General features: G+C 36.6%; 3 protein-coding genes across 3 annotated transcripts; 1 reads left to right on the plus strand and 2 right to left on the minus strand.

Annotated features, from left to right (window-relative positions):
- The first annotated feature begins 755 nt into the window (after nt 1–755).
- LOC306844811 (DNA repair and recombination protein RAD54-like) lies at nt 756–9995 on the plus strand. The gene is made up of 18 exons (XM_079377193.1): nt 756–973; nt 1425–1505; nt 1577–1681; nt 2368–2428; nt 2873–3008; nt 3097–3166; nt 3873–4161; nt 4632–4756; nt 5125–5275; nt 5385–5511; nt 5593–5667; nt 5883–6013; nt 6104–6214; nt 6979–7102; nt 7264–7342; nt 7965–8144; nt 8260–8423; nt 9605–9995. Exons 1-18 carry the CDS (start codon nt 971–973, stop codon nt 9804–9806), a joined length of 2214 nt encoding a protein of 737 aa, XP_079233319.1. The 5' UTR covers nt 756–970; the 3' UTR covers nt 9807–9995.
- LOC306844812 (leucine-rich repeat-containing protein 41-like) lies at nt 8113–18045 on the minus strand. The gene is made up of 10 exons (XM_079377194.1): nt 17381–18045; nt 17166–17252; nt 17020–17090; nt 15239–15938; nt 13083–13310; nt 12853–12999; nt 11817–11915; nt 11595–11723; nt 10359–10431; nt 8113–10278 (listed from the first exon to the last, which is right to left on the minus strand). Exons 1-10 carry the CDS (start codon nt 17565–17567, stop codon nt 10059–10061), a joined length of 1941 nt encoding a protein of 646 aa, XP_079233320.1. The 5' UTR covers nt 17568–18045; the 3' UTR covers nt 8113–10058.
- A 400-nt stretch (nt 18046–18445) lies between these two features.
- Nucleotides 18446–20372, minus strand: LOC306845462 (cytochrome b-c1 complex subunit 6, mitochondrial-like). Its single transcript, XM_079378290.1, has 4 exons — nt 20259–20372; nt 19920–19952; nt 18938–19099; nt 18446–18668 (listed from the first exon to the last, which is right to left on the minus strand). The coding sequence occupies exons 1-4, from the start codon at nt 20301–20303 to the stop codon at nt 18636–18638; spliced, it is 273 nt and encodes a 90-aa protein (XP_079234416.1). The 5' UTR covers nt 20304–20372; the 3' UTR covers nt 18446–18635.
- Between the last annotated feature and the right edge of the window lie 245 nt (nt 20373–20617).

Raw genomic sequence — 20617 nt, forward strand, 5'->3', positions numbered from 1 at the left:
TTGTTTACTGTTTAGCATTTATAAAGGCCTCGGCAGAAAGTTTCCATGTGAATGCTCTCACAGCACAACACAGACAAGGTCTGATTACTGCTGTTAATGCTGTTTGGGTGAAAGCGTGCATACTGTCCACCCTATCTGCCCTAAATAGTTTTAAAAATGAGATTAGATAGTATGCACATTGGGACGCAGGCCATGAAATGAAGGCGTTTATGTTCTCCGGGGCTTAGGCTTACTAATGCTCACATCTTTCTATTGAACTACTATAATTTTCTGTTACATTTCACACAAGATATGATGAATTCATGATATTTGACCCTTGAGAAACACAATGCACAAGCGCCATTTGTCCCCTGCTGTCAAAGCTGCAGTCAATATAAATATAATATAAGCATATAAATAACCCAACCGCGTCATCTAGTGGACGTTTATATATATAACACGCTCAAAACATTCAGAAAAACCTTAGGATTCCAAAGTAGAATCTAATAAACAGCAGCACAAAAACCTTCATGAAAATTCTATTTTTTAAAACGATCGTTTACTGTTCGTTATTAATTAATAAACAGTCAAACCTTAATATCAAGTAAAATATAAGAATATATATTTTCATTTTGATGCCACTTACAATTAATGACAAATAATATTATGTAATAATATTAAAATTATATGTTTATAATATATAAATATATACTGTGGGAGCAGTATTTATTTTCGAAACGCGTGTCAGAGACGCGTGTCCCTTCCCCTTCGCCGTTGAACTATGCGCGGGATAAGCCGGTGTTTGAGAACGAAAACAAACGCTTCATTTTTGTTTACTTGATATGTTCTTAAATAAGATACTCTTGGTCGTTTAAAACGACAGTTTTGAACTATCGGAGCGCTTCTGTTGCCAAAGTAAGAGGAAAAAGACCGAAAAATGCACATCTATTTAAATGTATTCCTCTAATTTGGATTAAATTCCTGATTCAGAATGGTAGGTGCAATTTTAATCTTTTAATTGGTTATAAATGTTGATTGATGTATGCTTAGATACCTGTAATCTTCATGTACTAGTGTCACTTATGCTCTGATTGTTGTTGAGTGAGTTCATTCAATTATATTATATTATTTTGCACATTTCTACCTCCAGATGCCGTTAAGGTCATATATAAAATACGCTACTTACATAAGTTACCTCACTGTATAATGCACCTTCTGTTTATACTTCCTTGCAACCTAAGTTTCTACCTCATAACTCCCTTTCTACCTCATAACTTGCACTATATGTCATAATGTATATAACGTACACATATTTTTTATATTTATTTATATACTTTGTTATTTGCACTTCCGGTTAGATGCATTTCATTGGCTCTGTACTTGTACTCTGCACAGTGACAATAAAGTTGAATCTAATCTAAATCTACAATTATTAACCCCTGCAGAGGAGAAGTCTAGCACCCAGTCAGGTGGCCAAAAGGAAACAAGGGCCGGATTCAGATGATGAGGACTGGGAGCCTGGCATCGTGAGTTCTTGACTGAATTATCATCATCAGTGAGGACATGATGGAGTGTTTTCACTGATTTTACTCTACAGGCATCACAAAGTAAGAGAGACTGTCGAGAAAACTACATCTCTGCCTACAGAAAACCCCTGACAGCACTCCCCGACAGACCCCTGTGCACCGATGGCAATGAGCATGTGAGTTATATTTCACATGAAATCACACTGGAAATCTAAAAAAATAAAAACAGAAATACGAGAAATGATAAATCCGTGTGTGAGGACAGCCATGCATAAATGTAAATATTGCAGATTTCTAAAGCAATTTACATTTAAACCTGGAAAGACTTGACATTGGGATTTCACTCATCCTGGATAACAGACAGCTTGCCAATTTTTGTACTGATGCATTATGATATACATGATATCCTAAAAAGGATAATTTTACTTTGTAAATGTGCAATATTCACACAATAGGTTATTGATTAGTGCTGTCAAACAGTTAATCGTGATTAATCACATCCAAAATAAAAGTTTTTGTTTACATAATATATGCGTGTGTATTATGTATATATAAATACACACACACAGCATATATTTTGAAAATATTTACATGTAATATATAATCGTAACATTTTTCTTAAATATATACATGTATGTGTATTTATATATAAGTAATAAATATACACAGTACACACACACATTATGTAAACACTTTTATTTTGGATAGTTGATAGCACTACTAGTGATAAATTCTGGAAAGGCCACAAGAGGGAGGTAACATTGAAATATGAAGGGGGCATTACTATAATTAATTATTATATAATTATTCATTATCATATAATTGTTTAGATTATATAACTAATCACTTTATCTTTTCACAGGAAGCATTCATTCGCAAGATTTTATCAAAGCCATTTAAAGTTCCCATCCCAAATTATACAGGTGAGTCTGTACTCATAACTAATTTTCATTAATGGTTGACCGATATATCACCAAAGCTCATATTTGACATTTTTTATCGGCATTGGTCGATGTGACAGTATTGGGACTATTTTGTTTTGACCGCTAAGAACGCAAGCACCTGGACACACAGAGCTCCCATTCTCTCTCTTAGTTTACTGTCTCGGTTAAACAGTTTTGTCTCTTCATTTATTGCCAGCTAAACAATTCTATTTTATAGATAGATTTTTTTTACATATTTATTTATTCATTTTCAATTATTTTTTTTCTCTCTGATTTAGTAAATAATATATTTAGTGCTGTAAAATGATTTTTATATATATATATATATATGTATATATATGTCTTTATTTATTCATTTATTGAAATAATTAGTGTGGTAAATGTATTGTGGAGGTTCAGATGTGGTTGTGTTGCTCTGATCAGGCCCGTTGGGTCTGCGGGCTCTGGGACTGAGGCGGGCCGGGGTGAGGAAGGCCCTGCACGACCCATTTGAAGATGGAGCTCTGGTTCTGTACGAGCCGCCTGCCATCAGCGCTCATGAGCTCATCAAAGCTGACAAGTCAGTGATATCCGGTGATTTACAGAGGTGTCTTACATTGCAGCTGCGCAACAAGAACGTGACCACTCTCTGATTGATTCCTTTGCAGGGAGCAGTTGCCAGTGCATGTGGTTGTCGATCCAGTGCTCAGTAAAGTGCTTCGACCCCATCAGCGAGAGGTAAGATTATAAATGATTCAGGGGTGTAGTCATATGGTTATCCCTGAATAATCTCAAAATGCCCAATTATCAGTCTGATATATTAGCTATACCCAATTATAACCCTTTCTAAATTTCTAGATCTCTATCACATATTTTTGAAAATAGGTAAGCTCGTTTACGCCACGGGAAAAAAATTAAATAAAAATAAATGCATTTTATAAAAAATAGCCTTTGGCTAATTCTGGTACATTTACAGGAATGTTTTATTAATGTACAATGTTCCTGTCAAACTATAAAAAAAAAAAAGTTAATTGCAACTTTTTGTCTCATATTTATGACATTTTCTTACAATTCTAAAAAAATTCAGAATTTCACATTTATATCTTGCAATTGCAAGTTTTAAATTCGCATGGACTTCTTCACAATACTGAGAATTGTGATGGAAAATACGTCAGAAATAAATTTAGAATAGTGAGAAAAAAGTTAGAAATGTAAGGTAAAGGTCATTTTTTTTCGTAGCAGAAATAAGTTTTATATTTCCAAAATATGGACTAAATATTGACATTTCTAGAAAATAAGGGTTATAATTCTTTTTTTCTTTTTGAATTTCTTGAATAAAATTTTTAGTTAACATTTGTGATGGAAATAATTGAATTTTTAGTAAACATCTGTAATGGAACTAAGCTTCTATAAAGAAAATCATCCTTACAATGTTCTTCTGCAGGGTGTGAAGTTCCTGTGGGACTGTGTGACAGGAAGGCGGATTGAAAACTCGTACGGCTGTATAATGGCGGATGAGATGGGGCTGGGGAAGACGCTGCAGTGCATCACTCTCATGTGGACTTTACTGAGACAGAGCCCTGATTTCAAACCTGAGATCGAGAAGGTCATCGTGGTGTCCCCCTCCAGCCTCGTGCGAAACTGGTACAATGAAGTGGGCAAATGGCTCGGTGGACGTGTGCAACCTCTCGCTATTGATGGCGGCTCCAAAGATGAGATCGATCGCAAACTTGGTATTTGATTCGCTCTTTTTATTATTACAGGAGTTAGTTACAGGCTTAAAAACAAGATCAGTTCACTTGAGATGCAAAACTGATGAAGAAGACTTATCCAAAAATGTATTAAAGTCATTCTGTTTCTCTTACTCCATTGTTTTATCATTTTAAGCATAAACCTCACTAAACTGTTACATTTCCATTTAAAACAATAAAAAACTTTTTTTTTTTCTATAAGTTAGGGAAAAAAAATTCTAGTCCAAATTTATCACTTTTTTTTTTTACTGGAAAACAATATGCTTAGCCAATTAATAGCAGTATTGATGTTTTTTTTGTAAATAATGTGTGAAACAAATGTTTAATTGTAGTAATTTGGCCATAGTAAACCGCACAGTGGATGTTCACTGTACATCAGACTTCATCTTTGTTTTAAATGACTCTGTTATCTATGTTCACTACATTTGGTGTCATTGCATGTGTTCTTGCAGAGAGTTTCATGTCCCAGCATGGCATGCGAGTGCCAACTCCAATTCTGATAATATCCTATGAAACCTTCCGCCTTCACGCTGAAGTCCTGCACAAAGGCAAAGTTGGGCTGGTTATTTGTGATGAGGTGAGTGTACTAGAATAAGTACATAATAATAAAATGTTCATAAGCTAGGAAATATTAGGGAGTTTTGATTTTTTGGGTTTTTAATAAATGTATCATTTTAGTCAGCAAGCATGCATTGTCGATTAAAAGTGACAGTAAAAACACAAAAGTATTACAATCTGAAGGATCATGTGACACTGAAGACTGGAGTAATGATACTGAAAATTCAGCTTAACATCACAGCAATCAATTACATTTTAAAATGTATTGCAATAGACAGATCTTTTAAATTGTTATAATATTTCACAATATTACAGTTTTTACTGTGTGTGTGTTTTTGATCAAATAAATGCAGCCTTCATTCTGTATGTCATGTGTTGTTGGTTTAGGGTCACAGGCTGAAGAACTCAGACAATCAGACGTACCAGGCGCTGAATGCTATGAACGCCCAGCGGAGAGTGCTGATATCTGGGACTCCCATTCAGAACGACTTACTAGAATATTTCAGTTTGGTGCACTTTGTAAATACTGGTATTCTTGGTAAGAGACCTTTTATCATTCCAGTTTTACATGACCCTGCGGGAGAACTTTACTGGAACTTTATTGTAAAAACATGCATTTACGTTCATGCGTCTGCCTATTCTCACAGGCACAGCTCAGGAGTTTAAGAAACGCTTTGAGATCCCAATCCTGAAGGGTCGTGACGCTGACGCCAGTGATAAAGACAGGACAGCTGGAGAGCTGAAACTCAAGGAGCTCATCAGCATTGTTAACAGGTGAGCTTGAGAGTTTATAAAAGACTCCTCCCTGTCTCACCATTCAAATAATTTGGATTAAACCTTGTTTGTTTTGTGAAGGTGTTTGATTCGAAGAACCTCCGATATTCTTTCCAAGTATCTGCCTGTGAAGATTGAACAGGTTGTCTGCTGCAAGTAAGAGATTAATTGATATTCTCTACTTTTTGTAATAGCAAGGCTCAAAATAACATTAAACATCTGATATTGTTATTTCAGTAATCAGCAACCTTTTGCATGTTTGTCATCATTAGCACTTGAGCAATAAGATAATTAGTTGGAAATGAGCATGTGGCTGTGAGCATTTTTCCTTGAAAAAGTATTAATGAATTCTATTTGTGTGTCTTTGTCAGACTGACTCTCCTCCAGAAAGAGCTGTATAAGTTATTCTTGAACCAGGCCAAACCTGTGGAGAGTATGCAGAGCGGCAAGATCAGCGTGTCTTCTCTGTCGTCCATCACCTCGCTTAAGAAGCTCTGCAACCGTCAGTATTCATCAACATAATCAGCCCTCTTTATCATTTCTGACATGAAAACCGTGCTTTAAATACAAGTGTGTTTGGTCTCTCTGTTAGATCCTGCCTTGATTTATGAGAAGTGTCTGGCAGGAGAAGAGGGGTTTGATGGAGCGATGGATCTCTTCCCCCAAAAGTATTCCACTAAAGCAGTGGAGCCTCAGCTCTCAGGTCAGTTCTGACTTACACTACCCTTTATTCAGCAAAGGTGCATTCAATTCCTCAAAAGTGACACAATTTGTATTACAAGAGATTTCTGTATCAGATAAATGCTGTTATTTTGTACTTTCTGCTCATCAAAGAATCCTGAAAAATATATATATCAAAAGTTCATAAAAATGTGAAGCACCACAACTGTTTTCAGCATTGGTAATAGTAAGAAACATTTCTGGAACAGTAAATCAGTATATTAGAATGATTTCTGAAGGATCATGTGACATTGGAAGACTGGAGTAATGATGCTGAAAATACAGCTTTGATCACAGAAATAAATTACATTTTTAAAATGTTCACATAAAAGCAGTTATTTTAAACTGTATTATTATTATTATTATTATTACTGTATTTTTGATTAAATAGTTTCAGGCTCAGTTTTGGTGAGCAGACGAGCTTCAAAAATCATTAAAATATTTCAGAAACATTAAAAATCCCCAAACATGTGCACTGTGGGCTCAGAGATGGAGCTGCGCCACAAGGACCATTAACCTAAGAGACTGAGTTGCACCATGGGACCCTCCTAGTGCTTTGATTCTTCATTGTTTTTCATGCAAAGTACATCACTCACCTCAGATTTAAAAAAAATAAATGCATGAACTAATCTGCCAGCAACGTTGCAGAGGCAATAACCCCCTTTTTTTTCTCACCAGAGTCATAACTGTGGCATTGAAGCCCAGATTAATTGATTTCTGACTGTAATCTATATGATTTGTATTCAGGGAAGATGCTTGTACTGGACTATATCCTGGCGATGACCAGAACAACAACCAGCGACAAAGTAGTTCTGGTCTCTAACTACACACAGACTTTGGATCTTTTTGAAAAACTGTGTCGAACCCGAAGGTGAGAGATATATATAACATAAATCCAACATCAGAGACTGCTCACATTTCCCCAGTTACTTTCTTTAAAGAGGTTTAAAAAATTATTTTACATGACTAGCCATGAACCAAAATATTACCAAGTTGAAATTGGTCTAATAATATATATTTCTTCACAAACAGATACCTTTATGTTAGGCTGGATGGGACAATGTCCATCAAGAAGAGAGCAAAGATTGTGGAGAGATTCAACAGCCCTTCTGTAAGTCTGTTTCCATTCAAACACATAATGTGTTCAACCTGTCATATTAAGTCTATTTATTAATTAAGCCTATTATTTATTCTTTTTGTTATTTTATGTATTATTTTTACTAACATAGTTCTTATAAAAAAAAAATTGGCTTTCATTTTAATCTTTAGTAATTTTAATTTTATATGCTTTTATTTTTTTAAATATCACTATTTAGGTCTCATTTATTTTATTTCAGCTTCAGGTGGAGTTTTATTTTTGTTCGGTTTTAGTTTTTATTTTCAGCTAGTGAAAGTTTCTAATTCACATCTAATATTTTAAGTTTTTCATCTAATATATATATTTTTTAGAAATTTAATTTTAGTTAATGATAAAACCCCGAGGCCCAGTTTCACAGACAGGGCTTAAACTAAGATTAGGCCATAGTTCAATTAGGACATTTAAATCATTTTTATAAACCTATTTAGAAAAAAAGCATTACTGGTGTGCATCTTGAGGCAAAACCAAGGCATTGTTATGTTTTAAGATCAGTCAGAGCACGTTTCTTTCAGTTGATTTTAGTTTAGGATTAGGCTTAAGCCTTGTTTGTGAAACCGTGGGTGAGTCTTGCAAACTTTTAATTCTTCTCTTCCAGAATCCAGAGTTCATCTTCATGCTGAGCAGTAAGGCTGGTGGCTGTGGCCTTAATCTGATTGGTGCAAATCGCTTAGTGATGTTCGACCCTGACTGGAATCCAGCCAATGACGAGCAGGCGATGGCCAGGGTGTGGCGAGATGGACAGAAGAAGACCTGCTACATCTACAGACTGCTGTCGGTGAGAGATGTTTCCCAGATTATACAGGAAATGTCTCAAACAATGTCTCGTATTGTACAAAATGCTTATTTAAAAGTGGATGACTAGCCAGCTTGTTTCTTCTTTCCTCCGTCAGACGGGAACGATAGAGGAGAAGATCTTACAGAGACAAGCTCATAAGAAAGCCTTGAGTAGCTGCGTCGTGGACGAGGAACAGGACGTGGAAAGACATTTCTCTCTCGGAGAGCTACGAGAACTCTTTTCACTGAACGAGGACACAGTCAGCGACACACATGACAGGTAAAAACACAACGCATATGCTGCTGCCTTTTGACTAAATGCTAAAATAGCTTTATAAGATTAATTTACGGATAAGGAAAATGCATAAATTCATAAATGACACCCTGCATCATATTTGCAGAATGAAATCCAGTTTTGCTGATTCCAAAAATACTGCCCGTTTTGTTCTAGTATGAAACACTTTTCTATCAAAATCGGATGCGTTTCGTAGCGTTTCTGCTTTTGACAGTCAGTTGTAAGATGACATCATCTTGTATTATCCTTTCAACACCAAAAAAAACATGATTCATATTTTCATCTGAGCCAGATTACAACTGTTTGTACAATTCTCAGTTGATTTTCACAAGTATGAATGATTCTGAAGACATTTTATGCCTAATCCTGATTTCATGGTTAGAATTATGACTGACAGAAAACAAAATGCAAACATGAGCCAGATGTAGAGATGAGACGTTTGACACTGAGGCTCCGAAGCCTGTTTTACTCTAATGAAGTAGACTGGTTCGAAAGACTGTGTCGAGGCTTGTATCAGACCTCCGTGATCGTGTGACCGATGATGTTTGAGGCTTGGCGATAACGTCACAATGAAACGCCTGAAGTGAGGTGACTGATTCGAATCTTTGGCGCAGCTTCATTCACTGTAATGAAGGAAGTTGTGGCCTAATGGTTAGAGAGTCGGACTCGTAATCCAAAAGTTGCAAGTTCGAGTCTTAGGTCCGGCAGGAATTGTAGGTGGGGGGAGTGAACGTACAGCGCTCTCTCCACCCTCAATACCACGACTGAGGTGCCCTTGAGCAAGGCACTGAACCTCCAACTGCTCCCCGGGTGCCGCAGCATAAATGGCTGCCCACTGCTCCGGGTGTGTGTTCACTGCTGCGTGTGTGCGCACTTTGGATGGGTTAAATGCAGAGCACTAATTACTTGGCACAAAATACTTGTTTTTTTGACATTTAAATAGTGTTAAGATTTTTCCCACTGCTTTGCAGATTGTATGTTGAGACATTTTGAATACTTCTATTCATTGAAATTAGACATTTGACTAGTTTAAGTCCATCAAGTTTTAGATATTTTGAACTCCGCATCATCAGTTAGATATTAATACACTTTTGCTGAATTTTTAAGATGCACGGTGGTGTTTTCTAAGGAGGCGGGATCATTCAACTCCATTTTTGTGCCGTCAGGTTTCGCTGCAGGCGCTGTGTGAACAATCGACAGGTTCGTGCTCCTCCAGAAGATTTGGACTGCACCAGCGATCTGTCCAACTGGCATCACTGTTCGGATAAAAGAGGCCTGAGGGACCCAGTGCTGCAGGCGTCCTGGGACGCTGCCGTCTCGTTCGTCTTCCACCAGCGCTCGCATGAGGACCAGAGAGGAGTCGTCTGAGCATCATGAGTCAAACACCAGATCATCTGTGGAACTGATATCAGAGCTGATCTGGGAACAGTGAGAGGATTCCTGAAACTTTTCCACCGTTTAGTACACTGACTTTTTTCTGTTGCTTTCATTGTATTTATTTTGTAAACAATTTCAATAATTATTTCCATCTACATTATTAAAAGTATAATTATACCCAAAGTGTTTGTGCAGGTCATTTATTACCTACAATCACATTTGCTGATTTGCTAAACGCTTTTGTCACATCACACTGATGTGATCTGCCATCGTCGACCTGGAGTCCCAGTCATCTGTTAATATATTACAGTACGGGATGAGCTTTCGCAGCGCTTGACCTTTGACCTCAGGGTCACGATCCAGTGGATTAAACCGCAGGTCAAGCATCAGTCGCTGAACAGGCCTGTATGTTTCCAGCAGCTGCGCAAACTCCAGCAGTTCAGCAGGAAGAATGAAATTTGAGCTGTTTGAAAGGAGAGATGACATTTATTTAACCACATATTTGTTGTGTATGAATGATGCATGTAACAAAAGCAGCAGTACCTTAGGTCTAGTTTTGTGATTTTACTTGGGCGGCATCCTGAGAATAATTCAGCCAACTGTATGGCACTCGTTGCTGGAGGAAGAAAAACAGATGTCATATTTATTCCCCGTTGAGTAATTCAAAACCCATAGCATTTTTTTTCTTTCATGAAACACACAATGAGATGTTTTTGTAACTTTTCTTCAACAATTTACATATTCAGTCTGCTGCACACACAAAGCTATATGTGACCCTGGAGCACAAAACCAGTCTTAAGTCGTTGGGGTATATTTGTAGCAATAGCCAAAAATACACTGTATGGTTCAAAATGATTGATTTTTCTTTTATGCCAAAAATCATTAGGATATTAAGTAAAGATCATGTTCCATGAAGATATTTTGTAAATTTCCTACTCTAAATATATTAAATTTCATTTTTGATTAGTAATATGCATTGCTAAGAACTTAATTTGGACAACTTTAAAGGCAATTCTATCAATATTTTGATTGTTTTGCACCCTCAGATTCCAGATATTCAAATAGTTGTATCTCGGCCAAATATTGTCTGATCCTAACAAACCATACATCAATGGAAAGCGTATTTATTCAGCTTTCAGATGATGTATAAATCTCAATTTCGAAAAATTGACCCTTACGACTGGTTTTGTGGTCAAAGAGCAGCATGAGCATCAAAACATTCAGCTGAAGTAAATCAGACAATCAATTTAAACCGTCATAACACATACACTAGCATTATAAAGTCAGATTTGTTTTGTTTTGTTTCGAAAGAAGTCTCTTCTGTTCAACAAGGCTGCATTTATTTGATCAAAAATACAGTAATAACAGTAACATTGTAAAATATTAATTTCATAGATTTGTCTTCTGTTGTAATATATTGTGAAATGTAATTTATTCCTGTGATCAAAGCTGAATTTTCAGCATCATTACTCTTCAGCATCACATGATCCTTCAGAAATCATTGTAATATGCTAATTTGCTGCTCAGGAAAAATATTTAATATTTTTGATGAAACAATAATACAGTTTTCTTCAGGGTTCTTTTATAAATATAAAAAGTTCAAAAGAACAGCAGTTATGTGAAATATACATCTTTTGTAATAAAGATCACTACTCTTGATTTTTATCAATTTAATGCATCCATGCCAAATAAAAGTAATAATTTCTTTCAGATAAAAATCCCAAACTTGGTAGTGTATGTAAGTAGTGTAGTTATTGTACAGAGCGAGTTCAGTCTTACCCAGGCGATTCTGGCTGAGCATCAGGGTCCGGAGGGAAGAAATCCCTTTCAGTGCTTCCACAAATGGCAGCAGGAAGTCCTTCTTTACAGCACACTTATCCAGCAGCCTGCAGTCTCTGAAGGACAGCTCTGAGATTCAAACAACACAAACATCAGCCACTCATTTCAACTCTCAGTCTGTGGTTTTTTTCTTTTCTTGTGTACCGCAGTATTATGTTGTACCTTCTAACACAGAATGCTCCAGAAACTGAAGAATCTCCTGGTGATAGTCAGATAAGTTTATGTCTTCCAGCTTTAATACCTTGAGGGATGGATTAGATCCTATGGGGAAAAAAACTAAATAAAAACTGCACTTTGTCTTTAGTCTGTAGAAACATTTTGTAATAAAAACGCAGTTTGAAAAACAAGAAATAATTCATTAAGGTATGACGTATATAAACTGGTATGACGTACTCTTCATGACCTCAGAAATACAAGTGAAAAAGATGTGCACTTAACTGTATTGAATTTGAACTTGTATTGTACATCAATACATATTAAGAGTATTTTTTAAAAAACTGTACTTGCAATATAATATTAAATAAAAATGCCACTTAAGTGTGCTTAAAAGCATACTTTCAAGAGTGTCTTAATATTATTCTTAATTTATATTCTTAATATAATTATGTACAGTACACCTTTAAAAAGTAAACTCTGAAATAATATAAAAATTAAAAATGTACTTTCAGTTTGAAATCACTACGTTTTACTAATCTTTTGTCATTCTTTAAAGAGGTACACTTATTTTAATGTGTTGACCAACACACATAAACATATATATGTAAAGTAACTGATTATATATATTTTAAACTGTAGTGTTGTTTAATATTACATTTAATGTTAATATATTTGCAAGGTTCTAAAATGCAACTTCACATAAATAAAATACATTTAAATACAGTTTTCAAAAGAAATTACATTAAAGTTTATTTGAGTTGACCATAAATGTCAGTACATTCAGGGTACACTTTAAGCATTTTTCAAAGTCAACAGAAGTAATTACGAAATTACATAGAAACACGTACTTAAGTCCCACTTAAGTGGGTCAAAAAATGATCATGCAATAAGTTTCTGAAAACATGACTTTCACTTCACATGATAATAAGTACTCTTTACTCTTATACTGAAGTGCACTTTTTTTTCACAAGAGTGACAAACGGATGTTGAGATCTTGTGTAAATGTCTGGCTGAACCAGGAACTGATTATTTGTCGGAGTACCTGTTAATGTGTGAAAAAACTGCTGTGACAGATGGATTCCTGTGAAATGAAGGTTTTTGAGTTTTGGAGCCGATGTCAGGACCGGCAGAAAACACGCCACTGTCATCGGGCCAGTGGATCTGACTGTCAGCTTCTCCAGACAGAGCTCTGCAAATAAAGACAAAAAAATATGGATTTAGTTAAAAAAAAAAAAGCTGTTTGTCTCAGCTCTCAGCTCAGGAGACCATCACCTTTGTTTTCAGTGAACCGCGGCTGAGGTCTCCATGTGTTTCTGTCGGCAGGCGGGCAGATCTCCAGACACAGGCTCTGTAGGGTCGGACAGGCTCTCAGCATGCTGATCAAGTGTGTGTGACCGCTAACATAACTTACACTGAGATTCATCAGAGAGCAGCCGGGGTTCAGAAACAACTGTCTGAGAGACTCCACCAGCACTGACATCTCCTGCTCACTAATGAGCCCTGAACACACAAACACACTTCCTGCATTCAGAGACGCCCATGTTAAACAAATAAATTATATACTAATAATTAAAAATAAATACAAGTTTGAGGTCTGAATGATTTTATGTTTTTGAAAGAAGTCTCTTATGCTCTTATTGTATTTGTGTGATTAAAAATGCAGTTAAAACAGTAATATTGTAAAATATTATTGCAATTTAAAGGGGTCATATGATGCTTTTTTAAAGATCATTATTTGGTGTAACAGAATATGTTGACATGCTTTAAATGTTAAAAAAACACATTATTTTCCAAATACTGTACATTATTGTAGGTGCTCTATGCCCCGCCTCTCTCAAACACTGTTTTCTACAAAGCCCCTCCTTCCGACAAGTGCAGTCTGCTCTGATTGGCCAACTGGCACAGTGGATTGTGATTGGCCGAACACCACAAGCCGCGTCGGAAATGTAACGCCCTTTTCCATAATCGCAAGCTTCATCTTTCAAAATAAGTGTCAAGACAGTTAATAATGTCCATCAGTTCAAGCCCGAGAGGGAACGGAGTCGCGTGACAGACACAGAGATGAAGCTCATATGTGTTTGTACACAAGCCGCGATTAAGACAGCTGACTCCACTGTGATGTGACCCTCTCTCTCTCTCTTTCACACACACACACACACACACACGCAAAACTCCACATTTGAATAGCCAATAGCAAATACTTCAACGAATAACAAAACATACTTACAATCGCTGATTCAGAAGCGCCAGATTTTCATAGCAAAGTCAGAATCACCTCCTCTCCTAGGTTCACGAAACAGTCATCCATAAAATGTGTTGCTGTTCTGTTCTAAGTAATGATTCCTAAATGCATCTACTTTCAGAAGGCCAAATAAAGTGCTTTTGCTTTCACCCAGAAACACACAGCGTCTCCCTGACACAGCTGCATCAGCACTACTGCGGTTCCTGAAACCACGCTACCTTTCTTTGCGTGAACATTTGGGCTGCATTACGCAAATATTTCCACATCGTGACGTAGACATGTGGGGCGTGTTTGAATGAGCAGTTTTAGGGGGCATGGTCGAGTCTTAACTTTTATAAAGAATATCTCTTTGGTTTTGAGACTTTAGTCTTTGCAACTTCAGGGATCTCATCTATGCACAATCAGCTTGTAACACTCCAAAGAGAAAGGAAACTTGAAATTGCATCATATGACCCCTTTAAGATAATGCTTTTTTATTTGAATATATTTTAAGATGTATTTTATTCCTGTGATCAAAGCTGTATTTTCAGCATCATTACTCCAGTCTTTAGTGTCACATGATCCTTCAGAAATCATTCTAATATACTGAAACATTTCTGAATATTATCAATGTTGAAAACGGCTGTGTTTTAATAATTTAAGTCAATTATGCTTAATCATTTTGTGGAAATTATGATCATTTTTTACAAGTTTAAAAGACAGCATTTTTTTGAAAAAAACAAAAACTTCTATAACATTATAAATGTCTTTACTGTCACTTTTGATCAATATAATGCATCCTTGCTGAATAAAAGTAGAAATAAAACAATAATAATACAAAATTAAATATATGGATATTATAATCAATTGAATGCATATTTGATAAATAAAAGTAAACAAACAAAAAAATAAAATACAAAATTAAATATATTGATATTTCGATCAATTTAATGCATCCTTGCTGAATAAAAATATTAATTTCTTAAAAAGTTATAAATTAATCAATCAATAAAAATAATTGTCCATTGGTCATGTCATTTTCCCTAGTAAGGAATTAGATTTAGTAGTTTGCTCTACAAAGCCAGAATAAAATAAAATAGTAATACACAACTAAAATAAAATACCCCAAACTTGTAGAGAACCATTTATAAACCTGTTGTCCAACAAAAAAACTAGAGCTGATATTGAGCTGTCAGCATGTACTTACAGTCACTGTGGAGATGTAGCGTGCGAAGACACAACCATGTGGGCAGGATGTGTGACACTGTGCTCAGGATTTCACGCTTGGACACTTCAAAATCGAGCGAGTGGATCTGACCTTCAGGGCAGCGGTCAGCAGGGCTGCTTGAGGACGAAACCTCACCGCACAGAACCTCTGGGTTTCCCTCCACGTCTAAAGCGAGACGTTTGGCAGCGGGTTCCTCCAGCTCTGCACTACACCTCGAGTCTAAATCATGGCCGTCGGCATGGGACGTCTCTGGAGCGGTGGACACAGTTAGCTGAGGACCTCTGCGTCTGGACATGAGCCAGCTCAGAAAAGAGGAATCGGGATTTCTTCTCAGAACCACTTCTCTAACAGAGCCGTGATCCAGGAGCCGGTGGAGGATAAATAACACGTATTTCCGTCCGTGTTTGAATAGCGATTTCACGTCCAGTAATTTGAGGGACGTCACTCCCTTTTCTAAACTGCTCAGGATGGGCCGGAGGTCCACGGATGCCAGCCTGCAGATGTTTTTGGTTGATGTGTGGAGAGAAAGGACTCTGACGTGCTTCACGGTCATGGAGAGAGTGGAAGAATCGCTGAGGTGGGAAAGGTACGATCCTCCCCGTCTGACCTGAGTGAACAGGACCATGTGAAAGAGCCGTTCCAGACATCTCTGCTTCCAGTCCTGATCGGGCAGCGCTGACTGAGGAAAAACAGTAAACCAGATTTCAGGTTTAGTGCACTTGCTCACAACATGAGTCTCATAAAATAAATTTAAATTAATTAAAAGTTTATAACTCATGTTACTTAAGGAATCTGACGTAGTAGTTTACTCTGAAAAGCAAGAATTAGGGGTGCCCCTGAATAGTCGATGCTTCGATAGGATTCGACTCCCAGTCTCACCGTCCAATATTCGCAGGGTGTTATGATCATGCCTTTTTGGATAAATGGGGGTGCTCAAATGTTTGATTTCACATAAAACTACCAGTTTTCTCCCAATAGGTAAATATACAGCCTATTAAAATGATGCCATAAATAACAATCTGAAAAGAAAGAAGCTTCAAATAAATATTTTAACGTGAATAAATCCAACCAGACCTATAGATGCAAGTTTCACTTTCCATGATTTTGGCAGGGATTTAAATCTTTAACACGACTCAAACTGACACAGACAGAGTGAAAGACTGGGTTTTTACGATCAGGTAGGGTACAAGTGATTTCAAAACATTTCAGCCAGTTTATATATATATCGTTTATATTATTTACACGTTCATGTGCATTCGGGGTATTTCCTGCAGATAGCTTATAAATCGTTAAGTCAGAAATAATGACTGATTTGACTCTTGGTAATGCAACTTATGCCCCCGAAACATATGATTCAACTCTCAGTCGAATATCAGCAAGATTCGACTATAAAATCCTTAGTCGAGGACACCCCTAGCCAGAATAAAATAAATGTAAATAAAAAATTCAAGTAATAAAAATTACGCAAAAAATAATTTGTTTTAGTAGATTGCTCTAAAAAGCCAGTATAAAATAAAACAATAATATACCAAAAAATAAATATAAAGGTTTATTGGCCATGCACGTTGCACTTATAAGGAATCTGACTGGGTAGAATAAAATAAAGTCAAACAAAACAAAACAAAACAATACCCCCACCCAAAAATAAATTGCATCAAATGAAAATATAAAGAGAAGCACTAAATGCACTGAAAGACAGCATCCTGATATTCTAAGCATGTTCACGTCATGGTTTTATTCAGCAGCAATGATCAACAAACCTTCATCCTCCAGCGCCATGTCTGGTCCAGATCTCTCCATATCGCTGCCCAAACCACAGACGTGCAGATGCCTGAAACAACACCAGTTTAGTGTTAAATACATTAGATGTCACTGATATACGAGCTGAGTCTGTGCTGTTCTGTACCTTTGGTGGCAGCAGCAGTTTCAATCCTGTCCAGATAATAAATGTTTAGATGTGGCAGTAAGTCTTTCAGGAGAGACACAGGCAGATCTACATCAAGACAGAATATTAGATGGAAAACAGTCCTTTATGCCCATAAACTGTAATTCAGTTAAGTTGCATACAGATTAATTCTTGGTTTGGCATTAACAAGACATGTTGCTGTAAGTTAAACTCACTCGAAACCTTTTTTTCCAACACATCCATGTTTTGAGCAACTTTGACGATGCACATGTGCACCAACGAGCCTCCATCTGAGACCCCCATCTCTAGCGTTTCTTCTTCTTCTTCTTTTAACGGCGGCGAGCTCCAGTGTTTCTTCTTCTTCTTCTTCTTGGTTTTCTCACACCGGAGCGTGTGTTTCATGCATCTCTACTGTTGTCCTTCCGTCATGAGTTTGGAAAATAAAAATCTATTAGAAGGAACTATCGGAGGATAAACGTAGTGATTCGTCCAGGGGGCGCTCGGCGGCTCAGAAAGACCCATTTTTCATTACAGCTACATTGTATCATTATATTTTCTCTCTCTCTCTCGCTTATTTGGTCTATTTAAACAGTACATAGTGTAATCTTTTAAATTTAAATATCCCAATAATTAATGCCTAATCGACAAATGGAAAGCCGCTATCATAAACCACTGTAAAATCATTTTTGGTCCAATCTGGCCAGCGCAAAGTAAATAAACATACCACGTGACAACACTTTTTTATATATATAATTTACATTTTTAGTAATAACTTAAATATTCATTAAACTAAAAAAAAATGCGCAGTAATTACACTAATTCCGCCAGTTAAACCCACCTTATCTAATGTTAATTTCCATTCTAGCTGCTCAAGTTCTACGGAAAGAACGCGCCAATTGGTTCAATTTTGATCGCCTGTAACTTCCGGGCGCTGAAGTGGCCAATGAAACACGCTACAGTGGTGCAAGTCCCGCCCACCAGAGCACATCCGATCTGAAAGCACTCCTGCAATATTTTCTGATTGATTACACAAAAAAGGTGTAAAAACAAATAAAACTTCATTTCAGTTTTACGAAAATAGCGTACTAATTTAATTTATTCTTATATGAAGAGCACCTTGTTTTGCATCCAAAATGCTCCTTAATGCTAGATAGCTTTACCTGTAGTGTACACTTATGATCTTTGTATACTGTTGATGCTTATTTGCTCTTTAAACTCCCAACAGCCAAGTTATGGCAATAAAGTAATGAAACAGCAGTTGTATTTTCTTCTTTATTGTTATGTGTTGCATTCGCAATAAACCCAAATCTGTCAACATCACCTCTTTACTGATCGCAACAACAGAAAACACATTAAAACAGAGCAGTTATGAACACTTCAGTCACGATTCAGCAACATAGATGATTTGAAGAACCTATGGGTTATGGTGATAAAACATAAAAAATGATAAACAGCACTGAGATGCTCCGTTTATTTGACTGAGTGGAAAACCTTGTGAGCCACCTGCAGAAAACAAAAAGCAGAACAAGTTATAACGTTTACAAAAAAATATTCATTCAAAAATTCTGTCACACAAATGAATAATTGGAGATTTTTTCACAGAAAAAAATAGCAGCATACAACTTTGGTTATATTTTTGGTTAAACTACTCCTTAATGTTGTGTGTGTGTCTTCAAACCACATCTCTAAACAACACACCAGCATCTTGGCAAAATCTAAACCTCTCTAGCAATCACTGACATCCAGAGGATTGGTTGAGCCTCAGCACTCACACAGTGGTCACGAGCGTGCAGGAAGTCAAAGAGCTCCTCCGTACAGTCCTCTGTCGTCTCCGAGCGTGAGCCGACCCGTGTCTCGCACGCCTCCAGACGCTCACGAGCGTGAACGCAATGCTCCGTCTGCTCACACTTCTCACGCACCGTCTCTAATGGGTCCTGAGGAGCAAATATTCAACCATATTCTTCGTCATAGACATCAAGACATTATGAAGACGTGCATCATCTACAGGGCTAACTGATGTAGGTTTGACTGAAATGAAAGAATTGGCAAATGAGGAGGACACAAGAAAAAGTACAGATACATAAATTCAGAAAATCGTCAAAGCTGCACAGCTGTGATGAAGAAGATTTTGCAAATGTGAAGATCTTGGCCATGTTCTTCACACACATTATGGAGCCTCATAATTGCTTGAATAGGGGGTGAAATTACCTTTTCATTAACATTTTCATGAGAATGTGCAATTATATACACACACACACATATAAACAAGATGGTTTAAAAATTAGTATATATAGCTATATGTGACCCTGGACCACAACACCAGTCTTATGTCACTAAGTTGTAGCAATAGCCAAAAAAATACATTGTATGGGTCAAAATTATCGATTTTTCTTTTATGCCAAAAAGTATTAAGTAGAGATCATGTTCCATGATTGTAAATTTCTTACTGTAAATATATCAAAACTTCATTTTTGATTAGCAATATGCATCGCTAAAAACTTAATTTCTCAATATTTAGATTTTTTTACACCCTTGGATTCCAAACAGTTGTATCTCGGCCAAATATTGTCCGATCCTAACAAACCATACATCTATGGAAAGTGTATTTATTCAGCTTCTGTATGATGTATACATCTCAATTTTGAGATTGAGGTCTTGATCAAGGGCACAACTGCTAAATATCATTTTTAATTCATTTGAACTGATTTGGACATAATATGCCAGTATAATATTGATTTATAACACAAGACATACCACCAAATCCTGCTCTTCTTCTTCTTCTTCCTCCTGAACACAACAAAATATATTAATTGGATACATATACATTCATATCATATACACAGAAATAGCATGAAAACAACAACAAAACACAGGATACCTAGGATGCGTGTGTTTACTTACACATACAAGACAAAGGCAAAATCTCACGCAACAGTTTAGACAGCAGAAGCATAAAATAATAGTTTATATACATTAGATTTAACGTATAGCTCAGGCTCGGCCCATTAGCCACACCGGCTTTATATAAAGCGGCCTCTTTACTACACTAATCGACATTTAAAGCGCTCTGTAGAACATGATATGCTACTATACCTCGTCTGGCTCTCCATTCGTGATCATTTTATCTTCGAAAACCATGATTTCGGCTGAGTTTTCCCGGACGTGACCCTCTGTGGACTGATGGAGGACAGCGTGACACTTTCCGGAAGTTGTATTAAAGACTTTCTTTTTTTTTTTCTTCTTCTTTTTTTTTTTTTATTAATGCTTGAACAAATACAGATCAAAAGCGCCAAGGGTATACATATAAATAAAATAAATAAATAAAAAGTATATATTAACTATACATATATGTATGTTTAAAGACTTTCATGTGAAGAGAGACGCTCCACCTCTGTCAACTTCCGGTTCGCGGTGTCTATCCAGCTCAGCTGTAAATAAACATATTTAGAGTC

Source organism: Barbus barbus, assembly GCF_936440315.1.
Source record: "Barbus barbus genome assembly, chromosome: 25".
NCBI classification, from domain to species: Eukaryota; Metazoa; Chordata; class Actinopteri; order Cypriniformes; family Cyprinidae; genus Barbus; species Barbus barbus.

Bases quoted from the DNA above. Each gene is read 5' to 3' on its own strand.
- LOC306844811 (XM_079377193.1), top strand. The intron at 3,167-3,872 runs GTAAGATTATAA...GTTCTTCTGCAG, and splicing joins TTCGACCCCATCAGCGAGAG to GGTGTGAAGTTCCTGTGGGA. The intron at 7,343-7,964 runs GTAAGTCTGTTT...CTTCTCTTCCAG, and splicing joins AGAGATTCAACAGCCCTTCT to AATCCAGAGTTCATCTTCAT.
- LOC306844812 (XM_079377194.1), bottom strand. From the start codon at position 17,567: ATGAAACACACGCTCCGGTGTGAGAAAACCAAGAAGAAGAAGAAGAAG. The intron at 13,000-13,082 runs GTGATGGTCTCC...CTTTATTTGCAG, and splicing joins GCGGTTCACTGAAAACAAAG to AGCTCTGTCTGGAGAAGCTG. The intron at 11,916-12,852 runs GTACTCCGACAA...TTTTCCCCATAG, and splicing joins GTTTTTTCACACATTAACAG to GATCTAATCCATCCCTCAAG.
- LOC306845462 (XM_079378290.1), bottom strand. From the start codon at position 20,303: ATGGTTTTCGAAGATAAAATGATCACGAATGGAGAGCCAGACGAG. The intron at 19,100-19,919 runs GTATGTCTTGTG...TTTGCTCCTCAG, and splicing joins AAGAAGAGCAGGATTTGGTG to GACCCATTAGAGACGGTGCG. The intron at 18,669-18,937 runs GTGAGTGCTGAG...TGTTTTCTGCAG, and splicing joins TGCACGCTCGTGACCACTGT to GTGGCTCACAAGGTTTTCCA.